The sequence below is a fragment of the Bipolaris victoriae genome (genome assembly GCF_000527765.1).
Source record: "Bipolaris victoriae FI3 unplaced genomic scaffold scaffold_6, whole genome shotgun sequence".
In the NCBI taxonomy this organism is placed as follows: domain Eukaryota; kingdom Fungi; phylum Ascomycota; class Dothideomycetes; order Pleosporales; family Pleosporaceae; genus Bipolaris; species Bipolaris victoriae.
Window position 1 is genome coordinate 329,445 of NW_014575386.1, and position 26,369 is coordinate 355,813.

Here is a 26,369-nt window from a genome sequence, read left to right on the forward strand (position 1 = left end):
TCATAATCACGCTTGAGTGTGTCGTATCTGTGCTCACCAAGCATCTCAACGTCATCACGAGACTGCCTTTCCCGACTGAGTTCCTTTTGTACTGTGAAGAGTTCGCCCTTGAGGGCCTCGATTTGCTCTTGCAAGAGCTTGCGACTCTCGCTGTACTCGGCGTCCTCGGAAATTTTCTCCTCAAGAAGACGCTTCGCATCCGCTGCCTCGCGCTCCACTTGTTGTTTCTGCGAACGCATAGCGTCCAGCTCTGCATTCGCGTCACGGAGGCGGCTCTGAAGGCTGTCATGCTTAGAGGCCAACGTTCGTTTCTCGTCGTCAAACAAGCGGCGATCGTTTTCGTAGTTTTTCAGGTCAGTCTTCAGGATTGCCAACTCGCTTTCCTTGCGCCTGATGAGATCTTCATAGCTCGTAGACGTAGCAGACAAGTCTGAAATTTGTTGTCGAATTTGTCGATTCTCGTCCAACAGTTCCTTAATCTGCTTTTTGCCCGACTGCACTTCTTTTTGGGAAGCTGCCAGCTTGATGTCAAGATCCTGGTCCGTCTTCAAAAGTTTTGCTTCAAGATCCTGAAGCTTTCGCTCTTTCAAAGAGAGGTGGCTTTGAAGCATCTTCACTTCTTGGCTTAACGATTCCTCCGCCTCAGTTCGTTGTGTTCTGATGGCTTCGAGCTCCTTGATTTGTTCCTCCAACCGAGAACTTTGCTCCTCTAGCTCCCGGGCTTCGGTTTCAAGCCTGCTGATGATTTGTCCAGCTTGTTCGAGCTCTCCACGCAGATGTTCGGCCTCATCTTCAGTTCTCCTCTTGGCTTCCATAAGAGCGTCCAGTTGATCCTCGAGTTGGTCTTGATCCTCGATAGCGCCAGCAAGCTTCTCGGCGAGCTCAGCCTCGCGCAATTGAAGGCGCTTAAAGATCTCCTCCTTGTCTAATGCTAGCGCACGCTCACTCTCTAGTGTTTTCTGGATCCGTTGGATGTCCATCTCCGCGCGTCTGCGTTCATCCTCAACCCGCTGTTTTTCGGCCGCCTCTTGCTGCATCTTTGCTTCCAGCTGCTGAATCATTTCGTCACGCTTTTTGACTTCGGCAGCCTGACGTGTTGCTCCAAGCATAGGCTTCATGCGGGTGAAGAGCCTCCACCATGGATTAGCCTGCATGTCAAGGTAAACTTGAAAATTGCGCTGGATAATTCGCGTAGCTTCGGCACGATAAAGGCGCTTGTGAGCCTGACGACGTTGGACAAACCCACGAGCAACCGACTGGAAACGGATCATGATATCTCGGATAAGCGCGTCGCGTTGGTCTTCGAGTTCGGCAAGGACTCCAGCCCGGAAGAAGACTTTGGTGATACCCACACGATACAGTGAACGGTCAAGGTTGAGCTTATCAAGAATCATGCTTGCCGCTACTTGACCCTCAACATAGCCCTTGGGAAGATCTTTGCACAAGACCTCGTATCTTTGGCGGAATTCCACAAAAGGCAGTCGGTTAGGGAAACCAGTACGCGCGATACGGATTCCTTCCAACACACCATTACAGCGCAGTTGATCGAGTACCAATGGCGCACTGAATTGTTTCGGCCGCTTCTTGTGGTTCGGCAAGATACAACGAACAAAGTGAGGATGCGTTGAGTGCAACTGGGTCATCAGCGTTGACAATTGCTCTTTGTGACGTTGGGCTACTGTTCGGAAGAGGCCCTTCTTCACACGGCTGCGGGTTCCACCCATGTCGTCGTCAGGATCGGCGCAATCTGCGAAGAGATTCGCAACCTGCTTATCCGAGGAGGCCGCCAAAAGGCGTGTGACATTGTCATTGATTGGATCCTTGTTCTTTTCTAACCAGTTTTCTGTCGAGTACTCTACCTCAGCAGCATAGTGCGTAAGAACAAAACCTTGGGTGAGAAGTGACCGTTTGTACTTGGTGCTCTTGCGATCCCACAGAGAATGCAGCTTCTCTGTAAAACTCTTATCAGTGGCTTTGGGCATAACGCAGTCCTCGTCTAAGCAGGAAAAGATTCCGATGGGATTTGATAGCTCGATGAGGTCGATAGTAGGTTGGAGATCACGGCCAAAGTCGATGAACTTCCATTCTATCTGCTCTCGTGCGTATTCCTCTTGTTCCAGGACGAACATGTGGTGATTGAAGAACTGTTGAAGTTTCTCGTTGGTGTAATTGATGCAAAGCTGCTCAAAGCTATTCTCATCAAAAATTTCGAAACCAGCGATATCAAGAACACCAATGAAGTGTGAATCATCTGCACCAGCACCAGTCTGGTCCAGCTGACGATTGATGCGGTCAACAAGGTCTCCGAAACCACGCTCGTAGATACCCTTGGCGAGCGCGTCAATGGATAGGTTGACCTGCTCTGGTGTCTGCACCTTCTCAACCCACTCTCTGCCTGCCTTTACTCGGGGGTGCAGAAGCGCCTTGATAAAATCATCGACAGAGATTCCGAGTAACTGAGCAACAATCTCGGCTTGTTGCTCAGCTGCAAGGTTCAGGGTTGCTTGATCTGCTCGCCGGCTCTCTTTTATAGCGCGAATATTTCCTAGATGCAGAACTGCAGCAACGGTCTTGAGAATGGTAGATTGCTCTTGGTCGCTGAAGCCCATGACGTGAAAGGCTTCGATAAGAGCATTCCACTCCTCGGGATCCGACACACCGGAGATGACGTCGTTTCCGTGCTTGGTGTAGTCAAAGTCCTCGGTATCCTTGTTTTCCAGGAAGAATTCTTGTCTCATCCTGCTATCTGCACCGCGCAGCAGCTGATAGAAGACGTGGTAGTTGCGCTCGTTCGAGTTGAGCCGCACCACTCTTGACTTTTCCAAGAGATACCAATCAATGTAGGCGCCTGCAATCTGGCCAGTCCGTGAAAACTCGATTCTGATAAACTTTCCAAAACGAGACGAATTGTTATTTCGCACCGTTTGCGCGTTTCCAAAGGCTTCGAGAATTGGATTGGCACGCAGAATCTGCTCAGACAAGTTTGAGAGCTGACGTCCTCCTGACTTTGTGTGTGGGGTGTCTGAATTGGCGACTGCAGCAAGGTACTGAATGACCTTCTTGGTGTTCTCTGTCTTACCAGCACCCGATTCTCCTCTGTAAATAATTAGCTAGTGTTGGTTGAAGAAGTGTGTTAACTTACGTTACGAGAATACTCTGGTTTGTGCCTTCCTCAATCAAATTTCGAAAAGCATGGTCGGCCATTGCAAAGATATGCGGCTTGGTCTCTTCCCTACTCCGTCCACGGTACATATTTATGTATTCTCTCGAGTAAATGGGCAGTGGGCAGTAGGGGTTGACTGTGACCAAGAACAAGCCGGAGTAAGTCTAGGAAAGGTCAGCATGGTGGCCCAGTTGGCAAGGCAAGCGGAACGTACGTAGATAAGATCTGCTTGGTAACGCATGTGCAGGTTGTGGATGACCGAGGGCTCGTTGAGATGTGTGAGTTCTGCCATGTCGTCGGCCTTGTCAAATTTGGCGGGATTGACTTTGTCAATGGCATCGGCGTCGACCTCCTGTTGGGTACCATTGTCACATTGCACCAGTATTCTTCCCTCGGGGAGGTTTTCTACGACCCAACCGCGGACAAAGGCCGTGGCTGGATCCCTAAGCCAGACATAGCGCTTGCCGGAAAAGTCGTTCTCGCCCTCCACGATTCCACCTAGACGCGGGGCGTCGTTTTCTTCTTCGGAGATGAATTGGGGTGCAAAGGTGCCTCCGGGCGTGCTGTTGCGATTTGAGTTTGAGCGGGAGCGGGCAGTGTCGCTACGGCCTATGGTAGAGGAGGTGAGATTTGTGAGGGAGCGATGGCGTAAATGTCCCATGGCGGGATCTGCTTCGGCAAGCGGTGACGAGATGAGGGCGGAATGTGGGCGGTTCGGAGGGTTCTGGCCGGATGCAGCTATGGATGCATTCCTGGAAAAAGGACTGTTGCGCGAATTGCGCGCGAATGGGCGGCCATTGGGCGCCGGCGCACTCATGGTGGAGGCGTGGGTAGTGGTATAGCAGCGGGTGCGACAGCGTTATGTGCCGGACATTGTATGAAGGCAGAGCAGCAGACGCAAGTGCAGGGAGCAGGAGGCCAAAATGCACACAGTGTGGGACACAGGCAAAGCACAGCAACGCACGGGGCCTGCCTCTGGGGAAGTTTGGTGGAGGGCAGATGTGCAGATGGGCGGGTGCATGATGCACTGCAGCCCGTGGTAAACAACCATAGCCGCCTGCCCCTAGCAACCTGCCACACTCGACGCCACACGTGCGCCACATGCACACGCGCCACACGCTGCCGACAACACATCTGCTGGTAGCAGTGGAGCGGACGCGCGGGCCTGACTCGCGTACCGTGGGACACAAGTCCATGTGCGTGTCACGTGCCGGCCTCAGGCCATCGCGAAATTGAAACATTGACGCCTCGCACTCCACTATACTATAATACACGCACATGCATCATCGCTGCCACGCCCCAACTACCCGCCCCGACTCACTCCGCCCATCCGCCCAACTTGCCTCTCTCACCCATCCGCAATCCCCTCCGCTGCCCCATGCGCCGGCGCTACAAACAGCCGTGCTAAGAGACGCGTAGAGCTCTTGTCTTTCGCTGCTGCTCCACTCAACAACCATGGCCAACAACTATTCCCAGCCTTTCTACGGCTTCCCAAACGGCTTTCCGCCCCCGCAAATGCCCCCGCCGCAGAGCGCGCCAACAGAAGAGCAGCGCGGCGCTCCTCCGCTCCAGCAGTTGCCCGGCATCAACTTTAACTCGTATGCGCACAACTCCCAGCAGCCCCCGTTCCCGGCGCGTAAGTCACTTTCCTGCCATCAGACTATTTGCGCGCTGCCTCACTTACACTATGCGCAGCCTCCTGGCCGCCCCAGCTGCCTCCCGACGCCAACATATGGGCTCTCTTCCAGAATGGCGCCTTCCCTCCGCCCAACCTGCCCCCGCCGCCCTTTCCCACCATGGGCTTTCCTCCGCCGTCGCTTCCTCAGACACCGCAGAATATCCCACCGCCTACCCATTTGCCCCAGTCACTTCCACAGCGACCTCCACATCCTCCTGCTCTACATCAACCACCTGCGCCTGCGCCCGCGCCTGCGCCCGCGCCTGCACCTGCATTCACCACTGCGCCCCCACCTACCAACGAGCGTATACAGGGAATCATGGACAGCGACCGCGAGGATGGTGAACTGAGTGAAGGTGACATGGGATCTCATCCGCCTCCACCTGTTCACGTCAATGGCGGTCGCCCCCCGACTTCTGCCGTCCAACATAATATCCAGAGCAACAAGACTGCAGTCAACCAACAGGAAAAGCAACCCACACTGCTGGAAAGACTTCAACAGGATCGCGAGTCAGCAAAGCAATTCATAAAGCTTCTACACAGCAACAACATCCCATACCGTACTCTGGCTGATGAGAAGCTTGATGCCGAATTATTGAGAGGTTTGTACCAGAGTGTGAACCTACCATCTGAACCCGCTCCCATTCTGCCACCCAAGCCGAATGGCATTACCTCAGGCGCACCAGCTGTCCAACCAGTAGCCGCTCCCCAACAAAAGACTGTGCCCACGATCAAAACAAGCGCCATTTCCGCACCTTCGACCAAGGCTGCCGCATCGCCAACCACGCCAGGTGATCGCAAAGATTACATTGCACGTCTACAAGCTGCAAAGGCAGCGAAACAGGCTGCATCATCCAAGACGACAAGCCCGTCGCAGTCGGTAACACCGGCCAAGCCCAGGACTCCCCAACCAATCTCCACACCCACCACTAAGCCGCCTGTAACTGATGAGCAAAGGGCTCGGAATACTGAATTGATCAAACAGCGATTAGAGGCAATCAAGGCGCGACAGAAGGCGCCAAATGGGGTCAGCAATAATACAACACAGGCGTCTGTTCCTTCGCAACAAACCCCTCAAGCCCAAGTTGCGCAGCCAACTCCAAGTGGCTTGGCCACACCTACAGGCCAAAGCTATACACCTTCCTTTTCAGGGATTCCCGGTCTATTCATGAACCATACCCCAGTATCCAACAGCACTGCCCCTACTCCGTCTCAACCCTCGCTCTCTGTGCCCCAGAAGCCGCCTACTTCAAAGAACGAAGCATCCGTTTCGCGAGAATCCACCACTCCTTACACACGCCCCTTGGGCCAGTCTGCTAATGCCCATCAAGAAGATGATTCCATGATAATAGAGGTTAGCGAAGATGAATCCAACGGCAGCGACATGGACATCGAAGACGACCCTCCAGCCCCTCCTGGACTTCCGCGCAAACCTGGTATCCCTGTCAGACCAGCATTCCCTGCCACACCAGCTGACAGTGCGCCTGGGTCGCAAACTCCTAGTACACTTGCTCGGGAGAAGGAATTGGTAGATAAAGAGAAACAGCTTGTTGCCATGCGAGAGACACTCAAGAGGAAGCTCGCTGAAAAACGCGAAAGGGACAGGTTGGCTTCTGCTGCGGCAGTATCCTCGCCGACAATCCAGAAGCCTTCCACGCCAGTCTTACCACCTCAAAATCGTACTCCGAGTAAAGTTCCATCGGCTGTTGGTAGAGATACTGCCCGTTCCCGCCGCGCTGAAATTCAATCTAAATTGCCAACTTTGGACGCAGAGATAGCAAGTAATACGAGCAGAATGGCTGAATTGGCGAAGGAATTGGAGCAATTAACGGCGCTCAACAACAAGATTGCAAAAGACAAGGAACAGTTGACGAAAGAATTGGAACTTCTCGGTGTTGATACAGAGGGCATGTCGCATGCCGAGCTCCGTGCAAAGAAAGACGAGATCGAACGCGAGCACTCGCCGGAACCCAACGTCTCATCTCAAAATGCGGATCATGCGTCTCGGTCCTCGATGACAGCATCCTCTCTTACTGTACAACCATCTTTGGAGCCCTCGAGTCCAAAAAGTAGCGTTCCTAGTTCACAGCCGCCTTCGAGTCAGCCTTTTCAAAAGCATGTCATTCTTCCAGGCCTTGGACAGAGCATAGTTCAAGCTCAGCACCAACCCCAAACTAGCATGAATCAGATTGATCTACACCAAAGGTCAGAAACGATGTCGAATGGAAACGGGGCCGCTCAAACAGCAGAAGATGACTACACTAGAGCGTCGAGGTCGCAGAGCTCAGTCATTGCTTCGGATAGGGACATGGGCGAGGATTTCTACAGCCCTGCACCCCCAGTTGAAAGGGATATTGCTGTTCAACCGGCCGGCTCCAACACAGACGTTACCAGTACGCCAGCAGTCACTCAACCTTCTGCCGCCCTTTCTCCGTCAGAAGGAGAAGTTGAGATGTCTGTTTCTGAGGGAGAGGACGGGGAGGAAGAGGAAGAGTACGAACCAGAATATGATCCAGAAGAACACGCAGCCGTCGGGAATGCGTCGATAGAAGAACCTCATGACTCACAGCCGAACGTTGCACCTTCTGTAACCACATCACACATGTCTGCAGACAACGAAGAGGCTTACGAACCACCTGAAGCTGATCAAGATATGGCAGATGTTCCAAACGAGACCACCATGTCAGATAGTGTCCCGCAAGCACGCCAGATCGAAGCAGATGATGGTGCCATGGATATTGCTACATCATCTGATGACAGCTCGGATGACTCTGATTCGGATGAAGAGTCTGACTCTGACTCTGAAGCTGACGATACTATCTCAGGGAACAATCTGGCTCATCAGGACAGTAATGTTGCTGACGACCTAGCACCTGAATTGCAACCACAGACAATATCAGTAGTGGACAATGTGCAACCTGTATGTTCTAATTTCCCTTACAGAGCTTGACTAAGATGGAACAGTCCCCCACGCTTGAGGAGGAAGAAGAGCCGGCCGTGTTCAAGCCATACGAAAGTCCGCTTCGAATGTTCAAGTCATATCGCTATCACCCGAGTTATTCAAAAGATGTGTCTGGAGGTTTCATGTCTTTGACATTTAGTCACCAGATAGATCCTGAAAAGCCATTCTGCCAATACGAGTCGGCAGGTGGCGCTTGCAATGACCCTGAATGCCCCGATCAGCATTTCAGGGATGCGACTATCACTGGTGCGTTGTCGAACAAAAGGAGTTTCTACCGTTGACCTTTGCTTTCTCCCCCTCCGTTGTACGCAGACTGACTAGATCTTTTCATACAGGTGACAAGCTGCTTCTCCAGCTCGGAACAGCAAACCCAGGCAAGACGTCCGAGGAAAGGCAAAGATGGAATGACGGTCTCCGCAACGTACTTAAGGAGCTCCGTTCGAAGAACGTCAAAGATCCAAACGGTATTGCCGAGGAGATTGCGCGATATCGCCGCGAATTTCTCAACGATGACACGCGTGTTGTCAACTTGTGAGAATGGGGGCACTCTATACCACAATGTGTAGATGGCAACCTCATGCTGCATCTCCCATTAGGGGTCATTCCTAACATGGTAGTTGCGTGCAACTCTTGTCCTCTACTGACCACTTTTCTTTTGAATCGCAAACAGCAAAGCAGCAGAAAATAACATGCAGCTCTTCTTTTGTCTAGTCTTTTCCCATTCCTGGCCCCGCACACAACTATTCATTCTTCCTTCCCCCAAGCTTTTGGAAGCAAGGAATGGTTCAAAAAGGTATAATTTACAACCATGTACATCTGTCGATTCCTCTTTTGTGCATAACGACCATATGGCCGCGCATGTACAATTCGAGCGGCCCCGCTGAATAAGACGCACATCCAGCTTTTTCTTCCTTTTTGGGTTGCTAAGGATTACAAGCATCGATACCCCTACATTCTACACATCTTACTGCTTCTTCTTCGCCTTCTTCGCCAACGAAATAAATAATGCATGGGAGGCTGGAGTCTTTATTCTCCTTGGTCGTTGTCTTTGGACAAAAGGTTGTGCATATGTGTGCATTGAATGCCCATACCATATCTTACTCCCAAAGCCTACCCTTTCTTGAACAAAACGTCCAGCCGTTTGGAGAGGATGATTTGGTATACTGCGAGATCCGTCCCCTCTCTCCCTCTTCCTCTGCCAGAAAAGAAAAGAGATCTGGTCATCTCTATTTCTACATATCGACAACAGGGATTGTGGGTGCAGAACAGGCGAACTGGCTGATTGTGGTTAGTGGCGATTAGTAAATTTACGTAGAATAAAAAAAATTGAAGAAGAAATAATAACACATGATTCTTCCCGTCATCTTTTGTCATCTTCATACCTGTGTTTGCGGTTGTGATGTCTTCGCTTTTTTTTTGGTCAGCCCTTAGCATCTCGTGTATTTATTTGACCAAATACGCATGTACAAAATTAAAATGAACAACAACATTTTGAAAAAAAAATAATGATTATAGTAAGGATATAACATCTTGGCTCAAAAGACTGAATAACAATCAGCATACCAAGGGAGAAAGAACAGCTGGAATAGAATTCATGAAGAAAAAGAAAAAGAAAAGTTGCACAGTATCTACGCTCAATAGACACCCTAATCTGCACCTGTGAACTAGCTATGTGTGTACTACATCTGCCATGAGTAGTGAAACTCTCCAAATAGCTAGTATTCATTTTTCAATTGATATAACTCGTTAATATTACTATAATCTGTCTGAGTAGGGGCTAAACAAGGGTCAAGCATAGTGCAGCAATATATCCTTTTTTTTCTTTTCTCTTGTTTTGAGTATTAGGATGTATTTTTTTTATAATATCATGATTGAAAATTAACAAGCAGTGCTGCCCGAAGAAGAGAGATTTCCAACAATCTTAGCGGAGTTGCGGCTCATAAGAGGAGAGAGAGAGAGAGATTCTGAAAGGTGGTTAGGTCGCATTTCTTCTCACACGAAACACACATAGGAATCATCACAATATGCACCTAAAGCAGCAACAATTGTCAGGACAGAGGGATCAATTCATCTACAGTAGTAACTATCTTGGCTACACCATCCCATCCATGCCCCTCTTTCTTGGGCTGCCTCGTGATTACGTCGGCAAGTGAGCTACTCCATGTTGCATAAGCCCAGGTACCCATTGGAATTTTCTATTCATAAATTGTATCTATTCTTAGTTGGAGATACCAATGACACCGCAAGCAGGACGGCCTCCAGCGTTACCAGTCTTCTTGGACTCCTCGTGGCCACCCTTGCCAAGGTCGTCAGTGCCAGCGTGAACGACAATGGTGCGCTGTTAAAACTTTGTCAGTATGTTTATCATGGATAAGAGGAGCAGAAGAACATACGCCAATGACGCTCTCGGAGCCGATGAGCTTGATCAGCTTGTCGGTGACGGTGCCCTTAGCATTGCCCTGGCCGTCGGTCTTGAAGTTGCCCAAGTCACCGACGTGGCGCTCCTCGTCGCTGGGGGCACCGTGGGTCTTGTTGTGGGGGTTGACTATTGGTACACATGTCTTAGTATGCAACCCTCGCATATGGAAACCGGAAGGGCACCGCGAAACTCACAGTGGGGTCCAGCAGATGTGCAGCCGTTTGTGTTGTCACCGAAGGCGTGAATGTGCATGCCACGCTCAGCGTTGGCATCGTGGCCGGTAATGTCCCATGAGATGGTGGTGGGGGAGGACTCGTCGGCCTGCTCAAAGGTGACGGTTCCCTTGATGTTGGAGTCTCCACGGAGGACGGCGACTACACGTTTTACGTGTTAGCACAAGGTCTGTTTGCCTGACGATCTTCGGGCCTATCCGCTCGATCCCTCTTCTTTTTTTTTCCACTTGGGATGACAAGGCCATCAGGGTGTTTCGCGTTCACCGAGCTGATTGGAGCAGACCGCGAACCAAGCAGCCATGAATGGGGGGAAATGAGCTTGGGATAGGCTTCTAGAAGGGACAACATGGTCCTCGCAATACGAATCTTGCCCAATTGTTCTCCCCTTTCTGGTCTGTTTGATACCGCTAGACATGGTGTCTTTTTAAACAATCTGCTCAATCTCACGCACCCGGATCACCCCACCTTGCCACAACAGGGCAAGCTCGCGCGACTACTGGGCGTAAGACTTACCGGCTTTGACCATTGTGACGGTTATGTGATTGGTATTGTTGGGAGAGTTTGATGAGTTCGATGTAATCTTTTGAGCTTGAGGAATTGAGTGAATAGTTGAAGAGAAGGGGGGAAGAGAAGGTAGCTTCCGCTCGGGTAAGCTTTCAATGCGGGGCTCTCTAGTGACGCAACGTCCGCCAGACCCGCCAGAGCTGTCGACATAACCAGTAAAGCCGAACCAGACCCGGCGAATGATGATAAATCCGCAGTTCCAGCCCCTCTAGCTGCCTCAGCTGCCTCAGCTTTGGTTATGCTATCATCAGCCAGCGCATTCATAGTGTTTCACAAAGGCATGCATAGTGTCTGGTAAATGTATCGGGTTTTCACGCTTCATTTTTTTTATCTACGTGCCGTCCGAACCTCCTATCAAGTCTCAATGCTCGAGCGGGAGTTGAAAAAAAAGCTAATTATATCGTAAACTCATCTCTGGGCCGGTATCGGACCTTGCAATTTATGCCGCCTGGATCTTCTCGCGGAGGATGTCCTTGAGAGTAACAGCATCAGCGGCGAATTTCGAGATACCCTCACGGAGCTTCTCGACGGCCATCTGGTCCTCGTTGAAGTAGAAGCGGAACTCAGCCTCGTCATTGATGTAGCTCTTCTTCTCAATGTCGAGCTTGCTAGCATCCTCGGCAATGAGCTTCTTGGGGACCTCATCCTCGGAGTTGTAGAGCTGCTCAAGCAGGTTGGGCTAGGTCTGTTAGTAAATTGGACAGAATGCTGTGTTTTACAGGGTGCTACTCACGGCAATGGTCAGGTAGTCGCAACCAGCAAGTTCAGTGACCTCGCCAATGCTGCGGAAAGAGGCACCCATGACAATGGTCTTGTAGCCGTGCTTCTTGTAGTAGTTGAAGATTTGCTGGACGCTCTTGACACCAGGGTCCTCCTCCTTGGTGTACTCCTTCTTGGTAGCGGCCTTGTACCAGTCGAGGATACGGCCAACAAAAGGAGAGATGAGGTAGGCACCGGCCTCAGCAGCAGCAATGGCCTGAACCTGAGAGAACATGAGGGTGAGGTTGCAGTTGATTCCGTGCTTGGACTGCAGGATCTCAGCAGCCTTGATGCCCTCCCATGTTGAGGCGAGCTTGATGAGAACGCGCTCCTTGTCAATGCCAGCCTCCTTGTAGAGCTGCACAGGGTCAGTATACCAATTCTCTTGTCTTGTCATCTCAACTTAGGAGGGGATTTAGTGCAAACGTACGTCGATGATGCGGAGGGCCTTGTTTACAGACTGCTCGGTGGAGAAGGAGAAGCGGGCGTCGACCTCTGTTGAGACCTTGCCGGGGACAATCTGGAGGATCTCCTTGCCGAACTGGACAAGGAGGTTGTCGAGAGTGACATCGACCTGGTTCTCGATGTCGGTGCCGTTCTTCTTGCCGTATGCGACAGCGGCGTCAATCAGCTTCGCGTACTCGGGCTTCTTGGAGGCGGCGAGGATGAGCGAAGGGTTGGTCGTCGCATCCTGAGGCTGGTACTTCTTGATGGTAGCGAAGTCACCAGAGTCGGCGACGACGGTCTGCAGGACAAAGTTTTGTCAGATATAACAATTCTTCCGCGGGTTGTCGCAATGGCGTGGGGGTTAACAACTTACGGTGCCAGCGGCCTTGAGTTGGTCGAGAGAGCTAGGCATTGTGATTATGGGAATGGGTATATATGAGTGGTTGTGTGTTTGCTTTTTTGCTTTGAAACGGAGGGAATCAACGGTTCAAAGGGGGATGATGGATGGAGAGAAGAGAGTTCGAGAAGAAAGATTGCCAGTTGAGAGCTGCTGCGGCGGTGGAGCACTTTCATACGTATTAGCGCCCCTCCCGCTCAGGGAGCCCCTCCATGGAAAAATGGCTGCAGCGTCACAAGTGGCAACGCCCGGCCAGCAACTCGGTCATAGGCTATCCCACCATCAATCAGCATCCCTCAGGTCAACAGTCAGCCACCGGCGGACGCCCTTGACCCGGTGCAGCCGCTCTGTTGAAGCCATGGCCAAATTGCCCGGTGCCATCAAACCTCGTTGCCCGCACGCCGGGCCCTCGCACCACCCAATGATCTCATCTTTGCTACATGGCCCGCAATACTAACCAGGGGGGTCCCCTCTGATGCGATACCGCGTACGGCCAACGTCAGACTCGCCTTTTGCCTACTTCCACCGTTGTACATGGTACTTTACATTATCACGATGCTGAATTCTAGCCCTCCGGACCACTGTGGTCCGACCGCCGGCATCTGACCAAGCACCCTCAATAGCCGGTCCAACAGCCTCATGCTCCATGCGAGCCCGTGCCTGACAACGGAAGAATTTCACAATACCCGTGCCGCAAAAATTCGTATCTGGCAAGTGTTGCTTCCAAGATAGTCATAGTACTTTGTATGGCTAATCAGTTAAAAATGGATGCATTTTACAATTTCGTCTTCCCAACACCCCATCCCTCTTGGCCCAGCCACTCATACACTTCTTTATACTGCTCCTTCATATTGCTGACTGTATGTCCCGGGCCACTCGGGCCTGGATCATTCTGTTTTCCCACATGATTAGCACATTAAACGACACAAAAGAAAAGTCCAAGGGTAGTAGTAACTTACCAGCGCCTCAACCTTTCTAGTCTGCTTCGCGCCAACCTCAAGAATCGTGCCTCCAACCATTTCAGCCTCCTGCAAACACCTCAACATTGCTTCTGCAACTTCTTCAGGCGTGGCCCATATATCTTTTTCCAAGTCCAGATATGACATTTTCTCCGGGTGCTCGGTCCATAGTGGTGTTTTGATAACACCAGGTGCCACACCATTGACTCTGATACCTAACTCAGCTTCCAACGGAGCCAGCGAGCGGACAAACCCATTCATGGCATGCTTAGCAGCGACGTAGATTGGAGCGTGGAAATTCGGGTTCTGTCCTGCTATACTGGAGACGATGATAACGCGCTTGGGGTTCTGAGGTCCGACTTTCTGCACGCCAGGCGGGGGATTCAGGAAGTGCGAAATAGCTAGTTGGGTTGTGCGGATAGGGTGCGTGACGTTGATGTCGATACTTGCATACCGTCCTCCGTTGGGATCGTCCTTGCTCTTGCCTCCAGGGACGCCCGGCGGATGCCAGAAGTTGGTCCAGTGGGGATCGTAGATACCGGCTCCAGGACAGACAATGTCGACTTGACCGAATTCTTGCACGGCGACGCTGAACATGCGCTCTAGTTGGGGCCAGTCGGTTACATCTGTTTTGAGAAAAACCGCTCGTGGTTTGCCTTCCTCCTTTCTGCTGTAGTCATCTACGAGCTTCTGTGCTTCAGGCCGGAGTGCAAGGTCGGCGATGAGAACAGAGCAGCCATTCTTCAGTAGTATGGCAGCAAAGCACAAGTTGATACCTAACGTTTGATTCGAAGTTTAGTACCAAGGGAAACCAGATCAAGACAAGGGGGGACTTGTAACATACCAGACCCAGCGCCTGTAACTATCGCACTCTTTCCCCGCACATTATACTCTTGTCCCCCTGTCATCTCTGCCCTTTTTTTTTTACTTACTTGCACTGCTCAGTTTACAGAAGAATAACTCAGCCAAAGCAACGATAAAAAAGAACAGCTCACTTGGCTGAATAAACAAGCCAGCTTACACGTCAACCTACATCACTATATATACAATACAAAGCCCCCCATCGCATCCAGACTTGAAGCGTGCATGTCGGAATGCCGCATTGGGTAACTAGCAGGGAGGGGTATAATCGTGGGGTAACAACAACTCGCACCGAGGTCGGTCTCTTATTACGCGAAGCAAAAGAGGGTGCGCCGATCTGCACCATTGACGATGCCCATATCCTCTTCTTCCTGTTAACACAATGTTCTCTAGACGCGTGTATGCAACTATCCATACATCACTTGTACCGATTTCTACTGCCTTTTCACGCGTCTATTAGCGTGACGTAAATCCTACAAGTCGTCCTCCGAATCAGGAAATCTAATACGGCCTTACTGCATAAACGTGGGATGTTGAATTAGAATATTTTTTTGCATTTGCTGAATAGAGAGCACGAAGATATATATATACGCCAACCCGAGAATGAACATGCCTCTTCTCTAGGATATCAATATGCAGTGATGAAACCCAAAACCGTAACCACTGAACGCCACACGCGCCGTATGCACTCAGCCTCATGTTTAGCCTGTTGAATGTCGAGCAACCATTGCGGTAATTCCAGGCCTTTTTTTTTTGCACACCATTAACGCCTCTTTGGTGTCCCAACCAGTGAAGGCTTAAGCGATGACGCCACCTTAATTCCTTTTCCTCAACTCACCGCGAGTCTGGTCTATTCCGCTGCTTCTTGGGAGGGGTTCACCTTTGCCAGCACCAGAAATGTGGCTCAGACGGATCAGCTCCTCCATCATGGCATCTCTTGTTCTCTTGACCAGATCATCCACGTGCTCAGCAGTCAGTCCCTTTGTCTGTATCGGCGGGAGGACAGTCACATCGACCACACCCGGCTGAAACTTCTGTTCCTTCACGTTCAGTACGTGCGAGTAGTTTGCGCAGACGACCGGTACGATGGGGACTTGTGCTTGTACGGCGAGATGGAAGGCGCCCTTCTTGAAGGGGAGGAGGTCGGGGGTGGAGGCGTAGGAGCGAGTGCCCTCGGGGAAAATGAAGACGGATTGGCGTGTCGACTGCATGGTTTGAGCGGCCGTGTCGAATGCGGCGCGCGCGGTGGTGCGGTTTGCACGGTCGATGAAGACGGTCTTGGACAGCGCCATGAACCAGCCCAGAAGTGGCGTGTACTTGAGTGACTTCTTAGCCGTGACAGATGTGTACTTGGGGAACATGCAGCCCAGCATGAGAACGTCGAGTTCGCTACATTAGGCGTTAGCACCACCTCTGCCACTGTGTTTACTTTTCTCCTAATCGCGGCAAAAACTTACGTCTGATGGTTGCCCACAAACACGGCGGGCCGGTCCTTGAGCGCATCCTCGCCGCTAACACCACCCTCCTTCTTCATGCTGCCTGTGATCCTAAATGTCACACCGGTTCCGTACCACATGCACCACTTGAATGCCCGTCCGACCGACCATTGGATGAGACCTCCGTATCCAATGAGGCGCAGGGGTATGGCTACGAGGGTACCGTACAAGGCACAGAAGCCCATGAGGATGAAGGAGCTGGCTGCGAAAGCGTAGTACGAGAGCAGCTGCGCGGGCTTCGCGGGCAGGACGAGCGACAGCAGCCGCATGGCCAAAATGAGCACAGGCGGCATGGCGAGGTAGAGAAGCCAGCTCATGGCGGAAACTGGCGACGTGGTCGCGAGAGCAGGACGGACTCGTGGTGAATCGGCGGGGCCCAAGGGTTTTTTTTTCGTGATGGGCGGTAGCGGTGATGCGCCGAGGTCTCGCACTGGACTGGACTGGGTACGTACCACTTCTCGCTAAGCGTTTGTGGGGTTGCCAGGTCTCAGTTCAGACCTTGCACCACTCAACGCTGCTGTAAAGACATGGCAAAGTCCGACTGGGGAATCCCACATATAAGCACCGAGTCGACCCCATGTGCCGTTGGCCTGGGGCGTGAGTGTGTCACGCGTTCTGCCCGCCCTCCAAGCGGTGCAAGGTTCTTCGGGCTAGTATATGTAGTCATGTGTACATATGTGTTTTGCATGTGAGAATGGCCAGGGGAATGACCAACATAGTAGTATATTCGTTCCACGTTCCGCGTTCTGCATGGGTATCCTTCAAAAACCTGATTCCAAATACGCGCTCCTACTTCTCAGTAGAATCTCTAGACCCTGGCCGCGCTGCCACACCCCTCCGCTGCTTCCACCAAGCCATTGCTGTTATGCTAAATGCGGCGACATCGACGAGGAATATTACAAGCAGCATCCACCGCCATGCCACCATGGTTCTGATCCTGTCCTCGATCTCGTTGCGCGTAGACTGGTCCGCAAGAGGGAGATCCCGTACAGCCTTGAACCAAGTCTCAGGTGTCCAACGAAACTCTGGGTAGTTCATCCCGACCGTGTTAACGGCGACAGGCTCGCGGATGTACTGGTCTGTCGTCTGATACGTCACCACAAAGGCAAAGATGAAGCACGACAGGGTGAACAAAACCGCGAGAAAGAGCAAGACGGCGAGTGCAGTAAGACTCTTTAGGCGCTGCTCATGATCGTCAGTATACTGAATGCCACTTGACAAGGCACATGGATTGAACCTACCCGTTGAGCATTCCGCATCCTCCATGCAGTGACCATGCCAAAGAGGCCCACGAAGAATCCATACGCCGCCGCACCGTTGCTCTCATGGCCATGGTCCACCCATAGATGCTTTGGCTCCACGTTTAATTTTGTTTCGTTTCCAGGCCAGTCGACTTGATACGTATGCACGTTGTGTTTTTGTCGGAGTAGCCATGCAACCATGGAGCTCAACAGCCCCAGGTTAGTAATGGACAGTGCAGAGAGTAGGAAAGAGATGGCAAAAAGCGGCCAGCATGCTGTCAACGATGTGGTGGTCGACGGTTGTGACGCGGGTCTTGTGCGACGAAGGTATTGTATAACGCCCATTTCAGTCAAATTCCACAGGAACAATCAATCACGAGTGAAGAAGCAGGAGTAGTAGCAATGGGCATCTGGCGTTGCAGCACTGTGTTATACATTCCGAGCAAGCACCGTGTGCGGCTGAGTCGTCTTTCCCGACTTGGGTAGGACATGTTTAGGCCTATTGCAAACCCTCGACACCTTGGGCGTGCCACATATCAACTACTGCCTAATATTAGCAAGAAAAAGCGCCACCATCAGCAAGGATGCTGACTTATCCTGGGGCAGATGGCGAGCCACCAGTGGGGTTGCAAGTGTGATGTGCGCGCGCAGGCCTGCGCCTTTGGCGGCTCAGCCAGCAACAATTGCAAAGCAGCCAGGCAAACATGGCATGGTGAGGGCTGCCATGGCTTGTCAGTTGTGTCAGATGTGTAATGGTGTTGGTGTGATGTTTCTTGGCTCATGCCTAAAACAATGGTGAGATGACGGCGCTCGTCCGTTTCAAAACGTGCCCGTCCGAAGCGAAACCCCCGAACCGTTACGTTTTGATAAATTCCTGAGCCTAGCGCGTGGCACTGCTCACAAATTGGGGCGCCAGCCGTGCACCTTTTGGGCGCGAACTGGGGCTGGCGGGTAGAAGATGTAGATCGCGTCGCATGTGTTGCCATGTGAGGCACTGTCTGGCTGTGGTTGATGACTGGCGACGAGGGACGAGGCTGGGCCAATTGCACAAGCTCCTCGCCTCCCATGCACTCTCCTACACATTGATTAGTGTTTGCATGGCACCATCTTCTCTTCCTTACCCCGACAACCACTCAGCATCATCCCACATTTTTTAACTTTGTCCCCAGCCGCCGGAGAATGGACCCTTTGCATCTCGGGCGCCTGATGCGACCCATGTTGCACGTGGGCAGCGGCTACTGGTCGGAATCCGCATGGTGTACAGCCTCAGCAGCCCGTCCCGATGAACATAGTTTTTGTTTTCTTACGAGCCGAGATGCATGGCTTGACCTATGCTTAACCATTGCTTGGTTATTCGCTGGCGGCCTGGGTTGCTTGGCTAGTCGTGCTTCATCCAATCAAGTGACGGAGTCAGTGAAGACTAAATCGACGACCACTGTGCAGTTACATACGCGCGACTGTCCTAGGCCTCAGCCGATATTACACAATCAATGCGGGGTCTATGCCGAACATCCGGTTCAAGTACATTCGTTCATCGCATTGCGAATTCCAACCCTGTTTCAACGTCAATGCCACATTGAACACTACTTTGGCGCTAGGTTCGCAAGAATCAGAACTATATCACTTGGCTTCAAGCAATATCATGCTCAATCGAGCAGATCGGAAGGGCAGCCTTTTGCGGCATACTACTTCCATGACGTCTATCCCTACGTGCCGGGACGCACGGTACAACGTGACACTTTCGAACGACCCATGCCACCTTGTATCCCTCGCTATCAGCCTTACTATGAACCCTAGGACCAAACACTAGCCGAGACTCTACAGCAAGTCAGCACCTTAGTCACTATGTTAATCCTTACATCTATACCAGGCGCGGGCCCTTTAACCACCTGTATATCAGTGTCAGTTCTAGCACCTGCACCTCTACCTTCTCCAACATCTCTTCGTTTATCCTCGCTTACAACTAGTGGAGGCGCGGAATATAGCTCTTATTACGCAAGGACTTTTCGCTTCTTCCACACCAACTATGGCTTGAAACTATCACTTCAGAGATATAGAAGCTTTCTATACTAAGAGATTCGCACAAGTTAACGCTTAGAACGTACTTATCGAGCGTGGAAAAGCCTTGGCCGGCGTAAGAAACGACGGCGTCGATAGATGATAGATCGAGTAATATATTTAGTTGAAGCGCAGCCCCCCCCTTTCACACATATATATGCCTCAAAGAATACAATACTGTGATGTATTTCACGCTGGTAAATACAAATTTAATCTTGAGGAAAAATTTCCGCAGCCAACTCAAAGTGTCCAACCACGCGTATCTCCACACAGCGCGGAGGCTGCGTGGCTTGAGAGTAGTTTGCAAAAAGATTCGTTGTAGGCGGATTGCCCCAGAATGCGAGATTTCGAGCTTATTCTAAGATTTTCGAAAACTGGTGTTGTATTCTCCTAATCAAACTCCATGTATATGCATTTTATCGCTTTCAACAATCTCCCCGAATTGGAGTAAATACAACCTTCGTGCTAGGATTTGGCACGATCGCCGACCGCCAGGAGAATACGCGCTTGGCCTTGGGGTTCATAAGCTCAAAGTTGTAGTTGAGAAGAATCTGGCCCAGAATAGTCTTCATGAGTACCGAGGCATAGAATCGGCCGGGGCTATAATATAGTATTAGCAATCCCCATCTTTGAAAGTTGCGTAGAGATACGAAGGGTGACAAAGAAGCTTACCAAGTTGTTCTGCCAGTGCCCCAGACATGGTACGTGATGCCCACATCAGTCAATTTAGTCGGCTGCTTTTGCAAGATATTGGATAAGCTATCGCCATTCTCAAGGCTCTTTACTAATTCTGGATTCGCAAAGCGGAAACCACTGAAGGTATCTGGCTTAGGGTAGTCAACCGGGTTCATCATAACAGCGTGGGCAGGCGTGCAGATCCAATCGCCAACGTCGACGTGAGTCCCGTCTTTGAGAGTAAAAGGCTCCAGCGCTGAGCGGCGAGTGCTTTCTGTTGCGTACTTCACGTCAGCATGTCACACAATGATTCTGTCGCAATACAGCATGGAAAGTAAGAATTGTTGACTTACGTGACTCGACAGGTGTTATGCGGGCAGATTCCTTGATAAAGCTGTCAAGAAGAGCAAGACCGGTTCCAGTGCGCTCAAAATCGGCGTATTGAGCTGTGCATTCCGCGCGGAGCGGCTCAACGTACTCGGGGTGTAAACAGAGGTCCTCGATAGCAACTGTTACAGTGACAGCAACGGGATGAACAGAGCCGAACCAGATAGCCATGAGTTCGTGTACTATGCGTTCAGGAGTTTTTAGTGCGTTCTTAGGCGAAGTATCCATAAGCCATTGGATGCAGTCGACCTAGATATCTGTGTTAGCTTTGCGTTATTCTAGGGATACAGAGCTGTCTAAAGCAGGACATACGTATTCTGGGGCCTTCTGACCTAACTTGGCTGCGTCGCGCTCAAGGCATCGCTCCTGAACGATGGGCAGCATCATATTATAGATGACAGTGTGGGACTTCAGTCTGCGAGCAATGATATTACCGATGATACTATATTGAGTGAGTTTAAGCAAGAGAATATTGCCAATGCGATATACTTACGGTTTCAGAAAGCTGGGCACGAGACGAAGAACTTCGGCACATATCATCGTTTCCTCGATATATGCCAGTGCGTGGACCATAAATTGCTCATCCTTCGCTACTCAACATAAGCTATTTTTATAGAGGGCAAAGTATTAGACAAGTATCAATACATACCTAGATCTTTTCCAAAAAAGACCAGGGCGTTGGCTAATACAACAAGCTTCAGAATCATAGGCAAAATAGCTGACTGCTTTTTATCTACGCCTCAATGTTAGCTGCTTCCAAGATGATTAGTAATTTAATGCAAAAAAGTACCATCAATGACTGGATGCTCAGCGTGTAGCTCCTGGAACCTAGTGCGGATAATGTAATTGAGGTCAGGCAGGATTTTGGGTAGGTTATTAATCAACAAGGTGCGAAGAGCGCGGATAAATCCCGCTTCTTCCGTTCCGCGCGCGTCGAAATGATTAAAGCCGTGCCTGTCGTATGTTAGTAAATTGTATAAGATAATATCTTATCCTTAGATAAAGTTGGGCAATAAAAAAATCATGTTAGATCTTGCGGTGATGAGTATAAAGGGTGGTGGAGTTTCAAGACTACTCACATGGTGTACATAGGTTGCAGTATCTACGTCTTATTAGCATAAATAAGAATAAACCTAGAGCAAAAGGTTGAATATACCTGTCTCGACGCTGCGTAGAGCGACAAAATTGTACCAGAAGCACGATCAATCTCCTGAATCTGTTGAGGATCGGATACATAGACATATCGACTGTCAGGAGCGAATAGCTCGAACGGCTTGCCATCTGCCTTGTTGAACGCCTCTTGGATCATTTTAGGGCCCCGAACTAGGTATGCCCATGCCTGATAGCGTCTAGTGACAGGTCGTAAAATGAATTCTAAGAAACCCCATAGTGAAGGCTGATATGACGAGGTTAGTTTCGATGGACAAGTTTAGGGATTTGAAAGGAAGGAGAGAGAGAAGATTAGAAACCCACCAGCAGTCTAGCTACGAGGCCTTTGTAGCAGAGAAGTATCAATAGAAAAACCGAAAAGCTGCTTGCAGCATTTACTGTCAAGTGACTCCATGTAGGAAATTGGAACACTGGTAGGTATAGCATATCCATATTGGTGTTGGAAGCTGGCAGTGTGAAAGTTTGAAACGAAATCGAGCCTACTGCTTGAAACCCATGACATGAGTAGAGCTCTTGGATATATAAATGCTACGCAAGGGATTGCAAGCCACTTTCTTGTGTCAAATCTGTTACGCAAAGAGCTCGACCTCGATCACAACAACCTGGTGAGCAAGAGGTGGGGTATCAAGGTCGTTTGATCAATTCTTGCTCATCAAAAGACCGATGATGGGCTAGCGGGTTTACTGAGGTAGAGGGTTCATGCATGAATTGTCTAGGCGAGTCTAACTACATGGGGAATTTTCCGCTTATGCAGAAGTCCCGGCAACTATAGCACGATCGATACATGAGTACATATCTTCGCCTCACTGGTTCTGAAACGCTTTGGGGACTCGTTTAGGTATAGTTGGGGGAGGGGGCTATGTAATTTAGGCCAGCAAATATTGCTTCTGATGGGTCTGACATAAGCAAGCCTGATCTAAATCGAGATGAGGACCGTAGCCTATTGTAGAGAAAGGTAGTAGCACATACAGAGTAAGCAGCCCGTATTGTAAGTAGTTTAGAATATCAGATCGGTCCGAGCTAGGGTGGTGACTGCACTAGTCCACCATGTTATGCCGCTTATTTTAACCGTCTAGGTATTACAATCTGGACCACTGACCCCTTCCTTAACGGCAATCGAGGTCATGACGTAGATGCAGCAAGTTTAGAGCGCATCGCTAGAGAAATTCTGAAACTGTATGATCGCCGAGGTGTTGTACACATTGATGTTAGTAAGAATTTGGCACTCGTTGATAGGTGAACACTTTTGATAATAACGCTGGAGACAGGCCTTGAACCGTACCTGTTAGCATCCCGGAAAAGTTTGCAACTGGCGTATTTGGCTAACGGCACACGCCGAATAGTGCCACGATAATTTACCACTTGACTGTCGGTACTTACGAACCGGGTCATTGTTTGTATGATCGTTGACTGTAGATCTATTTCTTTGTGTCGCAAACCCTTTAATACGTTTACTGGGAGGCTTGTTACACTAGTACTTGAGCAATTTCTTTCTCAGCTGATTTCTAGAGGTTGTATAGGCTCGGGCCATTTATCTACGTAAATATGCAAATATGCGGCAAAACAATCTATTGCATTGCCACGTGGGCGGAGGCGATCTGAATAGATTGAGACTAGCAGCTACGCACATTCACTTAATGAGGTTCAGCTAAGGTGTACGGCAAGATCACACAGATCTTTCCGGTGATCTTATGGTAAGAAACCCTATAGTATTTCCGAAGCCGTTGTCGGTCGACCCGAGCCGTGAGTGGAGTCGCTCGGTTCCAGGAGTGGCGTTTTTTTAACTGCTTTTGGTACACCGCTATGCCTAGTTAGGTTTAATTAGCGTGCGCCACAACCTTGCTCGACGCTCTACACCAGTGATTCATAACTATAATGGGCTGCAGCTCTCTATTGCTTATCTCTCGTCCGTCACTTCGATTCCTTTCTATACGGCCCGATTGTCGCTTAGGCGACTGGCCTACCCTAATATAGATTGCTATGTAGCCTAGATTGAAGTTCTCTATCGAATTTAGTCTCGTTATCGAAGGTTTCCTAGTATAGTAACGTGGGGGATCAGTAAGCTGGCCAGACCGGTAAGCTGGCCGGGTCAGTAAGCTGGCCACCCCACCAAACTTGACCCAACGCTCTACACAGCCACCAATATGCCGCGCCAACAACGCTTATACCGACTTCTCGTGAAGGCAGAATAAGTCTTACTATGGCATCGTATCGTAACAACCTAAAACAATCTATCTACAGTCTCGCGAAAGCGTACAATGTACCAAAGTCAACACTTCAGACGTTTCTCCACGGTACCCAGCCACGATCAGAGATAGCCTCTGCCAACCAAAAGCTACTACCTATTGAAGAGCAGTCTCTTATCAGACCGGCTCCAACGGGGACCACAGAGCCTAACAAAACCAGCTCCTTCGCCAAGTTATCCAAGGCTGTTAGATTGCAATGTAATCAGCAATAATACTTGTAGAAGAGAATACGAAGCTACGTGCAGAAGTCAGCGCTAACAACAAAAGCAGAACCGACAGCGTCGATATATTGCTTCTGGTGGAGTCCTCCAGGTCTCGCAGGATCAGTAGCTTACTGCAGAAGCAGAAAGGGTGGTCGTAGAGGTTGAGCAGGCTGAGGGCAGTTAGCGACATCAGCGCGCGCCGCCAACGTGTACGAAGTGCACATATTGGACGTGAGCTACCCATTCGTCCCTCCTTTGAAAAGCTTTACACCCTCCATTCACGCTACGTCGACAAGTTGGGACTTAGCACCAGAAGTTCGGTTCGTTGGCGGAGTGCAGAGTTGTGTAATGCGGCACAGGGCATAAGTTTTGTACGATGGAGACGCTAAAATGGAGATCAGGACCTTCTTCGGATTATTCAATACACAAAGATACGACGTTTACGGTATAGCTTCTTCTCTCTATAGTATAGCTCTTTCTTCTACCCCGGCCCGTATCATCACCTTGCTAGTGCTTACGAACTAAACTTCTACCATGTACCACAGTAATGCCGACTAAGCTCAGCCTTGCGAGCAAAGGTCTGGCTTCCGCACCCTTGAGCATCAAACACAACTTGCCATTGCTTAGCACGGAGCCGATTCTTGGAACGAAATGTTTCACCTTGATGCCCATAGCTTTAGTATTGCGGACCTGGCCGTCGTCTTGCTCTCCGTATGCTGCATTGCCTGGATGGACTGCGATGTCAGGAAGTGGCATGCCTTACATTGTGACATGATCAGGTTGGGATACTGCTGGAGTAAGGTGGACTGAGAAGAGTTGGCTGCGTGCCATGCCAGCTGTGGATTAGGTGTATTGTTCTTTGGTTTTTAAAAACACCTACTTGGTTGAGTGCCGATTACGTGACCGCTGATTCGTGCTTACAGAGATGCTAGCGGGGTCGGTTATCACACGTGCAGTGCGGGGACATGTCAGCTGATGGAGAGCAAAAGAATATATATTGCGGTCGTTGAGTGCTGGTCGCAGCTGTTCGTTGAGGTACATGTTAGGTCCAGCCCAAGAGTTATACTCGCGCAAGACCCCCTGCTCTTCTATTGCATGCGCAATGTAGAGGCCGTTCCATTGATCTTCTAGGTTTGCATCAGCTAAATAGTAAAGAGAATGAAACAGGTATTTGACGAACCGTCTGTAGTGTTGTCATCGACTAAGTCAGGATCCTCTCCATGCAGGGTAAACTGGTCAAGGCCAATGGGTCTCAGAGACGGGGGACTTACATCGGTATTGTCCGTGGCTAGATGTCTACTTGGAACTCACGCGGCATAATCCTGTTCGGTGAGGCCCGTCCGTTGCTTCCGTGAGGTGGAATGGTACAGTCTTGATCAGAGTAAGAGGGATAGGAAGAATCTCTAATGGTCCACGTCTGGCAGCAGGAATACGAGAGAAGTAGAAACGCATCCGTACGTTGGAAGGCTATCTTTTGAATTTGAAGTTGGTCTTGGTCTTGAAAGATAATCGAGATTGCTGAATAAGAAGGCATTCTTGCACTTATATCAAGTTGAACGAGGCTTGTTTGCAATACCGAGTAAACATGTTACCCCAGCATCTAGGTATAGGCTAGTCGACGGGCCGTTGCAGCCGTATGTTTCTGATTTGCTGGCTTGCCAAAGTCCAGTGTATAGCTGATAGTAGTATTGTGCGCTGGCCAATGAGAAGCGCACTGCGCTCGCTAGTAGTACCCCCACCCGCCGAGCCAAGAACAATAATGCGAGTTCTGCACTGCATCCAATCACATCCATCTGGCACGCGTATCTTGTAATTTGTGTGACGCACGACGCCCTCTCAGCCTTACCACCACCTGCAATATCAAATACAAAGCGCTCCTTGGTTCTCCGCTTGTCCTAAGCATGCGCTCTTTGCTTTACATGCCTTATAATATTTGGTGACCGGCTTTTCCAGCCCTTCTTGATTATGTATAACTTATTACTATAGAAATGTAAAAGCACTGTAAACAATACCTTAGTTTAGTAGCTGTTCGTCTATGTTAAATACAGATAGTTAAGCTCTCATTGCTCTTGTTATACTCTACCCGTGCCTGATCTCCTTTCAACGTCTCACATTAATAGCGCGAGCGATAGTACGGTCAACGATACGTTTTTTTAGCATTAGAGGCTAACAAGCCAAGAGAGTAAGAGCTATAGAGTAGATGCGCACTGTGCTTATCTATATATAAGTATGTTGCAGATAGTCCGGAAGAGACAGTGTCCTGCTACACCGTGCGTCCCGGCACGTAGGGACGGACGTTAGAGCTTTTGTGACATATCGATTTCTCATTGCTGCAACATCTCTCGCTTGCACAGCTGCTTTACATTCTCGTGGCGTATGTTTGATCTCTAGTAAAGGAAGTAAAGTTGATACCCTTTAGAATGATTTAGGCAAACGTCTCATCGACTCTAC

At 50.1% G+C, this 26,369-nt stretch overlaps 9 protein-coding genes across 9 annotated transcripts; 1 reads left to right on the forward strand and 8 right to left on the reverse strand.

The window, feature by feature from the left end:
• Nucleotides 1-197: 197 nt before the first annotated feature.
• On the reverse strand, nucleotides 198-611 carry COCVIDRAFT_86767 (hypothetical protein; the record flags this gene model as incomplete). Its single annotated transcript, XM_014705904.1, has 1 exon — nucleotides 198-611. A coding segment is annotated over one exon (414 nt), but the record flags the coding sequence as incomplete, so codon positions are not given.
• A 4,067-nt stretch (nucleotides 612-4,678) lies between these two features.
• On the forward strand, nucleotides 4,679-8,338 carry COCVIDRAFT_33739 (hypothetical protein; the record flags this gene model as incomplete). Its single annotated transcript, XM_014705905.1, has 4 exons — nucleotides 4,679-4,799; nucleotides 4,859-7,761; nucleotides 7,806-8,049; nucleotides 8,139-8,338. 4 exons carry the CDS (start codon nucleotides 4,679-4,681, stop codon nucleotides 8,336-8,338), a joined length of 3,468 nt encoding a protein of 1,155 aa, XP_014561391.1.
• Nucleotides 8,339-10,021: 1,683 nt separating this feature from the next.
• On the reverse strand, nucleotides 10,022-10,981 carry COCVIDRAFT_33740 (hypothetical protein; the record flags this gene model as incomplete). Its single annotated transcript, XM_014705906.1, has 4 exons — nucleotides 10,022-10,141; nucleotides 10,197-10,348; nucleotides 10,417-10,596; nucleotides 10,969-10,981. 4 exons carry the CDS (start codon nucleotides 10,979-10,981, stop codon nucleotides 10,022-10,024), a joined length of 465 nt encoding a protein of 154 aa, XP_014561392.1.
• A 477-nt stretch (nucleotides 10,982-11,458) lies between these two features.
• On the reverse strand, nucleotides 11,459-12,637 carry COCVIDRAFT_12118 (hypothetical protein; the record flags this gene model as incomplete). Its single annotated transcript, XM_014705768.1, has 4 exons — nucleotides 11,459-11,698; nucleotides 11,753-12,136; nucleotides 12,209-12,523; nucleotides 12,599-12,637. The coding sequence occupies 4 exons, from the start codon at nucleotides 12,635-12,637 to the stop codon at nucleotides 11,459-11,461; spliced, it is 978 nt and encodes a 325-aa protein (XP_014561254.1).
• A 760-nt stretch (nucleotides 12,638-13,397) lies between these two features.
• COCVIDRAFT_86889 (hypothetical protein) lies at nucleotides 13,398-14,489 on the reverse strand (the record flags this gene model as incomplete). Its single annotated transcript, XM_014705907.1, has 3 exons — nucleotides 13,398-13,514; nucleotides 13,582-14,357; nucleotides 14,426-14,489. 3 exons carry the CDS (start codon nucleotides 14,487-14,489, stop codon nucleotides 13,398-13,400), a joined length of 957 nt encoding a protein of 318 aa, XP_014561393.1.
• A 768-nt stretch (nucleotides 14,490-15,257) lies between these two features.
• Nucleotides 15,258-16,255, reverse strand: COCVIDRAFT_86897 (hypothetical protein; the record flags this gene model as incomplete). The annotated part of the gene is made up of 2 exons (XM_014705908.1): nucleotides 15,258-15,831; nucleotides 15,900-16,255. The coding sequence occupies 2 exons, from the start codon at nucleotides 16,253-16,255 to the stop codon at nucleotides 15,258-15,260; spliced, it is 930 nt and encodes a 309-aa protein (XP_014561394.1).
• Nucleotides 16,256-16,727: 472 nt separating this feature from the next.
• COCVIDRAFT_33744 (hypothetical protein) lies at nucleotides 16,728-17,524 on the reverse strand (the record flags this gene model as incomplete). The annotated part of the gene is made up of 2 exons (XM_014705909.1): nucleotides 16,728-17,120; nucleotides 17,180-17,524. The coding sequence occupies 2 exons, from the start codon at nucleotides 17,522-17,524 to the stop codon at nucleotides 16,728-16,730; spliced, it is 738 nt and encodes a 245-aa protein (XP_014561395.1).
• A 2,138-nt stretch (nucleotides 17,525-19,662) lies between these two features.
• On the reverse strand, nucleotides 19,663-21,901 carry COCVIDRAFT_33745 (hypothetical protein; the record flags this gene model as incomplete). Its single annotated transcript, XM_014705910.1, has 10 exons — nucleotides 19,663-19,837; nucleotides 19,910-20,186; nucleotides 20,266-20,548; nucleotides 20,612-20,741; nucleotides 20,793-20,889; nucleotides 20,949-21,032; nucleotides 21,090-21,253; nucleotides 21,379-21,401; nucleotides 21,456-21,695; nucleotides 21,773-21,901. 10 exons carry the CDS (start codon nucleotides 21,899-21,901, stop codon nucleotides 19,663-19,665), a joined length of 1,602 nt encoding a protein of 533 aa, XP_014561396.1.
• Nucleotides 21,902-24,196: 2,295 nt separating this feature from the next.
• On the reverse strand, nucleotides 24,197-24,674 carry COCVIDRAFT_12123 (hypothetical protein; the record flags this gene model as incomplete). Its single annotated transcript, XM_014705769.1, has 2 exons — nucleotides 24,197-24,303; nucleotides 24,437-24,674. 2 exons carry the CDS (start codon nucleotides 24,672-24,674, stop codon nucleotides 24,197-24,199), a joined length of 345 nt encoding a protein of 114 aa, XP_014561255.1.
• Nucleotides 24,675-26,369: the final 1,695 nt, after the last annotated feature.